This window comes from Olea europaea, unplaced genomic scaffold (genome assembly GCF_002742605.1).
Source record: "Olea europaea var. sylvestris unplaced genomic scaffold, O_europaea_v1 scaffold1725, whole genome shotgun sequence".
In the NCBI taxonomy this organism is placed as follows: Eukaryota; Viridiplantae; Streptophyta; class Magnoliopsida; order Lamiales; family Oleaceae; genus Olea; species Olea europaea.
Window position 1 is genome coordinate 130,922 of NW_019234950.1, and position 10,283 is coordinate 141,204.

Here is a 10,283-nt window from a genome sequence, read left to right on the forward strand (position 1 = left end):
GTATCTCAACCCAATGCGATGCTGACTGAAAGAACCTCGTTCCTTATTTGTTTCCCCTCATCGACCAATGTGCAAATGTGGCACTTCAGGAGGATCATGGCTTACCAAATTTGCCCACAAATTCGCCAGGGTCACAAAGTACTGCTCATTTTCCCACATTATCATCTTCATGCCTGAGTTCAAAAAATAAAATAAAAAAGAAAGAAAAAATGATAATTGAATAAAAAAACCCAAATATCACTGGAAAATATTATCAAGAAGCTAAGATATTTTTGAGTTATACGTCCCATTTTAGTGAAGTTTGCCTACCTGGTACTGCTCCTACAGATAAAATTGATAGCCGGCATAAAGATTCATGTGTGAAAACAGAGTTTTGAAGAGCAAACGCATCAAGACCACTTGTGTACTTGATGGAGTTCATCAGTGATGCATCATCTGATGAAGACGATTCTGACACACTCATAAGAGCTTCTTCAAATCCTGAAGTTGACCATAGAGTATGACATTCCTCTAGAAGAATATCGATGTTTGACCAACAGGATATGGTCCAAGGCTTGAAAATTTTCGCCGAAGCTTCAAGTATCACCACTACCCTGTAAATCTCTCCAAGGGCTAATATAAACTCCCTTCCTGTTAGCATTGTTATCACGAATACAATTACCATAATATAAAAATAAACACGCAGAGAGTTAGCATGTTTGGCTAACCACAGGATAAAGGTAAACGTTTTAAGTAACTTTTTGTTTCCAAGCATGTTGGGATGTTTTACTTTTTACTTTCTCTAAATAAAAAAAAGTTGCTAATTTAAAAATTAACTCTTGCCTAATCAAAACCGTGCTGAGCCTAGGAATAAAGGAGTGGAATTTTGCAAAGGCAGACACTGCAGTGTCCAAATGCATCCAGGTACCAGTGGGTACTTTGATTGGTCCCCTCTCTCTCCCTTTTACCAGTGAGTAGCGAGTTTCCTTTATTCTAGGTACTCATAACAAATGTTGTATATTTTAAAAACTTATTTACTTATTAAGCATACTTATAAGGTGAACCTTTTTAAACTTAGGCAAGTGTTTCGTTATCATTGCCAGTCATATTATAATATTATTCAAACTTATAAAACTGGTGACGAAGAAAATATATTTATACTCAAACAGTGGCCTTAACATGATAACAAGTAATTAATAGCGCCTTACCTTGAGATTCAGATAGTATCTGACTTTGAATTTTCTTCTCGATTGCCTGCTTCCAAATTAAGGAACCATGCTTCAACTCTTGACTGCAAACAGAGATCATCTTGGACCATGTGGTAACATACATTTGTTGTTCGTCCAATGCTCCTAACTTCAATATCTTAATCATTGTTGTTGTATGTTTTATAAGTTCTATGGCTAAACTAAGATCCCGCTCCACCTATTAATCAGAAAAAAACTTAGTAAGCGTCAAACAACCAGAACACATGCAGAAAAGGTTAAGAAAATATGATAAATGATCCATTGCTTAAGTAAAAGTAGCAAGGCTTTTTTGCTATTTGTTATTGAAAGGGAAAAAAAATTGAGATTAAGGAACAAATTACATACTAGTAACAATTTTTCTGATAAGTGATATTCTGATTCAAGTACTAGAAACTTTGGCTCCAATAGAACTTCAATAAATTCCTTGAGATAACTTTCTCCCGAAGGATGATCCAGTGAATTGTCTTCTTTAAATATAACATTCATTTGATCAAGTTCCTTGGAAGCCTCCTACAAGTGATTGCAAAGACATCAGTTGATAACATTAAAAGCGCAACACAAGTACACAACTAAAAAAAAATTGAAAACAAGTCATCCATTCAGACGTGTGAACCATTCTATACAAATGTGACTTTATCAAAATCAAGTCATCACCACAACCTTAAAGTTCTGGATAAATCACCAAGCATAATATAATTATTTAGAGAAACATTGAGAAAAGCAAGGTATCAAACTATCCAAAAATTCATTCCCTATCATGCACATTTTCTACAACACGTGCAGCTAGATTTAGACAAATATACTCCTCCAAAAAAATCAAGCAAATTAGAATACATTAAAAACTCTTAATAAACGAAAACTTGCATGCTCAGCCCCAAAACTCATCCACCAGCACGTATGTCACTTAAATATTTTGTTCTAGTTACATACATGCTAAATAATTATTACTTCTGTGCAGTATAGAAATGGCTCTAACGAGCACTTTTTAGAAAATGGGGATTCTATTATTACATGTTTATAAATGCATTGTTCAAATTACACATAATCTAATTGATTATAGCGGTATTTTACAGAATAAAAATGTTAGTTTATGAGAAGTTTTAAGAAGATGGTGATACTTTTGTTGAATATGAGAAAGCTCAGTTCCATGTAACTAATCCCGATAACTGATTTGATAGTAACTTTGGTAATGGAAGGAGGAAAACACATCCATTCTACAGTGAAAATTAAGCATGCAATTTTAAATAAAAACTACAACTTTATCAGTTTTAAAAGAAGGTCATCTTGTCAAGCTCTCAACACAGGCTTCTTCTCTCATAGGGATTCGGGTTATGACAAGGTTGGTTAAACACCCAACAGTGGGTGTATTGGTTGCTGCTCCTCACTATGAAAAGAAATTTGATGGTTTTTGAGAGCCAATACCTACCTCCAACCGCAATGGAATTGTAAGCTTTGAATTTTATGAATATTTAGATTTTTTGAGAGCCAAATTGTATATTGTCTAATTTTCATTTTTAGTTAAAAGAAGTATCAATATAGTAAGAGCATATTCAAGAGGCTATTTAAACATAATGCTCTCTATTTTAAAGAGTTAATCCTTAAAATTATGCTCGAATAGACTCTTCAAATTAACATTTTAAAATAGAGAGTTAGTTTGGCTCTCTAATTTTGGAGAACGAAATCCACTATTTATAATTAAATGCATTCAAAGTATTTGAATGGAGAAAAATAATATAATAATTTGGAAGAAAGCTAGTGAAAATAAAGGATAGAAAAAATTAATAAATATGTTTTGGGAATAGTAAAAATTAAGTGTTAAAGATAAAAAATTCTTAGTACTTTAACTTTTCATACTCTAAATTTATATACACTCTTTAAATTGTAAAATATGCTCATTAAAAATAGAGTCACTTAGAAATGCTCTAATACTTAATGAAAATCTTCTTACAATTTAACTCAAATAAATTTGCAAGAAATTATGGTCTGGAAACCAGTCCATTTGGCTACACAAAGTCAAACGGAGGTACTCCACTGCAGTAGAGAGAACTATAACAGTTTAATGCTTCTTCATTCCAGCTATAATTAATCCCATATTGCTGAATCAAAAACTTAAAATGTGACTACACTTAGTAATCATTAAAATGTAATAAACGAAGAATGCGTGAGAAGCTAAAAATAGAATTAATATTTAAGCATAAATTTATTAATTGTCAAAAAAAATAATAATAATAAAAATTAAAATTAAAATTAAAATTAAAAAAATTAGTGTCCTAGATATGCAAAGTTTGAAAACTGGCTGGGGCGCCGACCTGTAAAAGCTAAAGAGTCCAAGGTCATACGGGTAGCAAAAAAACCAAAACTTTGTGTTGAACCAGCCAGATCTTGGCTTCTATGAACGTTTCCAAAATTTCTGGTTTTTGACCCTAAACCAGAACAGTTCCGGCTTTTTCTTGTCAAACTGGCCTGTTTGGTCCAGTTTTGATAACATTGCAGATATGAAATGTGTCCAAACTATAAGGAGCATCAGATCAATATAGATATTCTAAGACTGAGATAAAGAAAGTTTCACAGAATGTCACACACACCGACAGCATATGTAGAATTCACATCGAATTAAACGTGATTAATTGATTTTTTTACCATTCACTTATCATCAACAAAAATATCCCTCATTTGAATAGTGTTTAACTACAGAAATCTTAGATGTTTCGGCAGAAAACAAGATTAGAAAATGTACAATATGCACAATAACTCAATTTTTATTAAAAAGAAGACAGTTCCACAGAATTTCACATCACACTGCATTTTCTACTTCAATCTAATCAAAACTTGATTTTGAACCTTCTATTAAAAAGAAGACAGTTCCACAGAGTTTCCCATCACACTGCGTTTTGTACTTCAATCTAATCAAAACTTGATTTTGAACCATAATTTATTTCATTGTCAAAAAGAATGTCCCATATCTGAATTCTGTCTAAACTACGAGGAAATGTTAGCATCTTTTGTCGGTAAAAATGATAGGAACTCACAATTTTCTTTATGTATCTTATTTGTTAAAGATGGAAGTTTCGTAGTGTGCCTCCTAACATAGTCTATATTACTCATTCTTTAAGAATCCAGCAGAAAAAAGTAAGAATATCAGTACAGTGAGCTTCACATCTTGTAGAAGTTTAAATATATCTCTGACATAATTAATAGAACAAGGGCTAAATCTTAAGAAACTTAAGAACAGCCCTGGAAGCAGGCACGAGCAAGTGGATGACGTACCAGGATTTCATTATCAAGAGCAGCCACTTCTGCAAATTCGTCTGAAAGAGCAGCATTACTTCGAGCATTCTGACCCCAAAAAAAAAAAAAAAAAAAAAAGGATTCTAACCTTCAGCAGTTATTCAGAAAGTGAGATGAAAATGAAATACAGGAAAATTGTTACTTTCTAGCACAAACCTTCAGTCTCTCAATATGAACTTCAGCAATAAAGCACAACTCATCCATTAATCTAGAATAAAAATCTACAAAATTATTCAGCTGCAGCTTGGAAGAGCCGATCAAATGATCATCTTCAACACTAAAAAGAGAAGCTTCATCCTCGTTTCTCCTTTCAGATGAGGCACCCATAAATTCCCATGTATTATCATTAAAATCACCATTATCGTTATGCACTACGTCTGAATTGGACACTGCATCCGATGGGTTCAACTTGATTTCAATTGGTTTTTGCAAGGTGTCTACAGAAGAAGCTTGCTCGGCTTTGCTGTATAAATTTGATATAAGATCATTGACAGAAGTAACTGAGTTGGAAGCATGACCAGTTCTTTGATAAGAAGTGGGCTGATGCATAAAAGCATCTCCAACATCCACATGACCATTAGTTTCAGGCTCTTCATCACCGAAGATAGATAGGGGCAGTGCACCTTTATGATTATTTGACTTAGTCTCCTTCCCCTAAAAAAGTAAGTAACAATTATATGAAAGAAAACAAAGAAAAATTGGCTAAGAAAATAAGTAAACTCAAAATTAAATTTAGGTATGTGATGCAATCACTTTTCCTAATAGCTGAAGATAACGTTTGTTATCTGAAAACGTGGTGTATGGAAAGCCCGTACACAACTTATTAATAAGAAAAAATAAACGGTACAGACAAAGAAATGAAGGACCATCAAAGCCTATAATGAAGCAAATGACATCATAAGTCTGGATTTTTCAACGTTCTCTTGGGCTACGACAATATTTTCATACTCTCTTCCTGAACTATACGAGGATAACAAGTGAATTGAACTTCTGTACATAATAACTGTTCATCTTATTACATGCAAGAAAACCAAAAAAGTAACTCCTGTAGCCATTCTTAATATTGTGATATGCACTCCAATACTCCATAAATGAGATAATATTCACCATTCACCAAAAAAAATTGGAAAAGGTCTTACCAATCACAATTAACCAAGCCTACCAAATCCTAGGACTCAGAATTTCAGTCTACAATTTTTCCACCTTAAGTCTTCTAAAATTGTAGAGCACAAGCATAAGATGACCATTTTCAGTTTCGCTTTCATGGGAAAAAGATATTTCTCCAACACAAAAGTATCAGTTTTGGAGTGCACGGCTGGATGGATATGCAGATAAGAAAGAAGAGCAGAAGACACAATGGCCAAAGTTTGAATTGATGTGTCCTTAAAGTTTAAAAGGCTAAGTTTGGGAGCCAGAAAGGCAAAACTATGAAGCATAGAGTTCATATTCTTTAAGGCAATGAACATGCAACAGAAAACAGGACATGATAGAATATTGATGCAGCAAAACCAAGAGAAAGATTGATTTTGTATAACTAAACATGGAGCACCACAATATACATTGCATTTGGATCAGGCAAAATTCCCTATACTGTAGTGCGTAATAGTGTACTAATAGATAAAAGCAACTAGCAAGGGTCCTACCTTTGCGTAAACAGTCCACCACAAAAAAAAAAAAGGAAGGTTAAATTGTGGTGTAGGAATTTTATATCAAAACAAAGTGTGGAGACATGCAGAACTGATATTCTTGAAGGCAATAAACATGCAGCAAAAACACGATATACTACCAATAGAGCAAAACGGAAAACCAACAGAAAGATTTATATTGTACAACAAAACATGGAGCACAATGACAATTTGATAAAATCTTCTAGCAGGGGTCCTTCCCACATCCACCACAAAACGATTACGCCAATGTTATAAGTTAAGGAGAAATTACATAAAATATTGGGTTCTACAGACTCCAGCTATATGCATTTTATCAATTAAATAATTAATTACACACCTGGACTTTGCCATCCAACATCAATCCTGCTCCTTTAGAGGGAGAAAAAATATCATCATCCAATGCTTCCTGAAAAATGTACGTAAATTCATCATGCACAATTGTTCAATGCCATAAGAATCTAACTAATCAAAGGAGGACAGTTAAAACTTACTCTTGGCTTTGGTTCACTTTCTGAGAACGCAGTGGTAAATTCCCCAAAACCATCATCAGATTCAGCATATCCAACATCCAAATTAGGGTTCAATCCATCTTTAATATCTGTTCGTTCAATGTTCAAGTTCGCATCCGAAGTAAAACTGATTGGAGCTGCTATACTTGACTGAACCTCAAATAAATTCACTTCCTGGGAACTACTATGAAAATCACTAGAGGGGGAAAATAAATCAACTCCAGTTGAAGTGGAAAACAAATCAAGAGACTGATTTGCAGTGCCAAACAAATCAATTGATCCATTGCCAAACCCAGATGAGTGTGCATTTTTCTCATAAAAGTCATGCACCTTGGTGTCAACCTTCGAAACATAAATGAAAATCATCAGCTGTATTCAAGGCGGAAATATAATTTCATGTACATACATAATTTTCATGGCACAATCACGTAGTGAAATATACTTTATTAAGCTGCAATATAATTCCATTAATCATACACTAAAGTAAATGCTGCTTGCAATCCAAGTAGGAAGTTTAGCTTCAGATAACTCCAAAGCATGACAGTATATTTAAAGAACTTAAAATCTGAGGACCATAAGCAATACCCCTATGCAATTCTTAGCCTACCATCCATTGAATTTGAAATCTTGGAAAAAAAGTTCCTAATATAAATGCCAAAGAATAAGCTTAAAAAACTCTATCACACAGTTAGAATTATCATGAAAATTGTTATCATCTTCCCTACCATATTATTCACATCTCCAGGCCTCCATTCTGAATAAGCATCCTTAAATTCCCATCCTTCATCTTCGTCATCATCCTTGTCGTCATCAAATGTAGCGCCATCCAAATCCTCTTCTCTAACATTCGTATCTAAATTTGAACTCAATATATTCACATTTGCATTTAATGTGTTTACACTGGAGCTGAACTTATTCAATTCGAAAGTCCATCCACCAAAATGATGCAAGCTTGAGCCATCTTGATATGGATCCGATCCATTGGACTTAATACTCAACCCACTGTTCTCACTCTTTATCTTCTGACTCTGATCACTTAAACTTTTCATACCATCGACATTAGAATTCAAATTCATCTGGTTAAAATCCATATTCCACTCAATAAGTCCTGAACTTTCAGCATTCGATTTCAAGGAGGAATCAAATCCATTTTCAACTTTCACCTCCCTACTCTTTCCATCCAAAACCAAATCATTCACATTTGAATCAACCCTGGTGCTGAAATTCGTACCAGATCCATTTTCAAGACTCTGATCACTTAGACTTTTAGTACCATCTACATTGGAATTCAAATTCATCCCATTAAATTCCATATTCCATTCACTGAAACCTGAGCTTACAGCATTCAAGTTCAAGCCGGAATGAACTCCATTTTCAACCATCACTTCCCAACTCTTACCACCCAAAACCAGATCATTTGCATTGGAATCAACCCTGGTGCTGGAATTCGTATCAGATCCATTTTCATGCTTCTGATCACTGAAACGTTTCGTACCATCAACATTAGAATTCAAATTCATCCCGCTAAAATTCAGGTTCCACTCACTAAATCCCGAACTCACAGCATTCAATTTCGAGCTGGAATAAAATCCATTTTCAACCTTCACCTCCGGACTCTTATTATCCAAAATCAAATCATTCGCATTGGAATCAACTCTGGGGCTGGAACTCGTACCAGATCCATTTTCATACTTGATCTGCGGAGTCTGATTATACAGATTGGCGATAATGTCATTAACCCCAAAAATATTAGTATCACCCACACTTTTCAAATCCGATCCATTACTACCAAAATTGGCATTGAGATCAACCCCAGCCCCATGCTCTTCCTCCTCTGCATCCCCAAATAAGGAAAGTGGCAATGCGCCACTCGGTTTTACCCACCGAGTCGGTGACACCAATTTGGAATCGCCTGACTGATTAGCAGCGGCATCGAACGAATCAAAAGATTTGGAGGTTTCTGACTGGATGGAGGAGAATTGTGGCGGGAATTCGACGAAATCGCCCCATTCATCATCGTCGGTGGACGAATTAATGACATTGGATAGTGCTAAATGACGAGGATGGAAGGTGGTGATAGGAGGATTTGGAGGGAACGATGCGAAAGTAAAGCTTCCGAAGGTGTCGTCGTCCTCCGCCGCCATAAACGCCGGAAGTAGAAGGACGCCTTACTTTTGTTACCCTTTGCTGCTCCGTTTTTGTTTAATGGAGATTCGGGGTTTCCGTCGCGTGAGCACGCGCGGGTGGAAAGAGAGAGAGATATGGATCGGGTCCAGGTCGAAACTTCAGTAGCGCAGGTTAAACGGGTCTTTTTTGTCGGGATAGATACACAAACAAGGCGAATGAATCAACTTCTTGGGACGTGAAAGAAGGATTACCTGAAGATTATAAAAAATATTAATTCAAAATATAAAAGGGTAATTGGCACGAAATGTCCCTACTTTTCAAATGTATTGTGAAAAAATCTCTACCTTTCATTTTTTGTCACAAAACGTCCATACCTTTCACTTTCTTGGCGCTGAATGTCCTTTTCATCAATTTTTTGACGATTTTACCCTCCATTCAAATAAAACAAAAAGAAAAGAAAGGAAAAAAACAAAAAATTAATTGCAACCACATTCCCAAATTTTCTAAAATTTGCAAATGGTAACTTGATAATTACCATATTAAATAAATTGAAATCAAAAAATTAAGAAATTTTTTTTAAAAAATAGGTTGTCTTCTTCACCACACCACACCCCACCCCACCATACAAAATCTCTCTGCCCAATAAATCCTCCAAATCCGAAAGGTTGAGATTGTTAAAACAGATCCATTTTTGTTACCTGATCATCGACCTTTTGGGATCCCTTAATCAAACCAATTCGAGTCTCATTGAGAAAGGCAGCTAAAACAATCTACTTTGGGCAGCTGATGTGCTTAATTTCACCTCACAGCGAGACAATCATAAAATCATCAAACGAAAAACCAGATTCTGCCTGTAGTGACCAAACTTACACCGCTTTTTATAGATTTTTTTTTTCATTTTTAGAGTTGATGTTATGCAATTCTACACTTCGTGCTTGTCATATTCGTCATCTACTCTCGACTCTGCAAATGCTGCCCTACATTCGTTATGAAATTGCTGCTAATAATCTGTTTCCCTATTTCAGAATTAGCTACCTGAAAATTTTCAAAGTAGTGGAGCTAACTTGTGATAAGCATCAAGAAGAATTAGTATCCTCACCGTCCCTTGAAGAAATCGTACATTACGACTTATGGGCGCGTGACTATGCTGCCAGTTTGTAGCCCTCGGCCGGTTTAAGTCTTGCTCTTGTATGAGCTGCAGTGCAGAGAGATTTTGTATGGTGGGGTGGCATGAAGAAGACAACCCATTTTTTTAATTTTTTTTTCAATTTATTTAATATGGTAATTATGAAGTTACCATTTGCAATTTTTAGAAAATTTGGGAATGTGATTGCAATTAGTTTTTTATTTTTTCCTTTCTTTTTTATTTGAATTGAGGGTAAAATCGTTAAAAATTGATGAAAAGAACGTTCAGCACCAAGAAAGTGGAAGGTAAGGACGTTTTGTGCCAATTACCCAAATATAAA

The 10,283-nt window shown here is 34.9% G+C and overlaps 1 protein-coding gene across 1 annotated transcript; it reads right to left on the reverse strand.

Moving 5' to 3' along the window:
* LOC111377794 (dentin sialophosphoprotein) lies at positions 1-9,038 on the reverse strand. Its single transcript, XM_023000918.1, has 9 exons — positions 7,416-9,038; positions 6,673-7,032; positions 6,519-6,587; positions 4,671-5,168; positions 4,494-4,562; positions 1,572-1,736; positions 1,188-1,404; positions 310-630; positions 1-173 (listed from the first exon to the last, which is right to left on the reverse strand). The coding sequence occupies exons 1-9, from the start codon at positions 8,832-8,834 to the stop codon at positions 58-60; spliced, it is 3,234 nt and encodes a 1,077-aa protein (XP_022856686.1). The 5' UTR covers positions 8,835-9,038; the 3' UTR covers positions 1-57.
* Between the last annotated feature and the right edge of the window lie 1,245 nt (positions 9,039-10,283).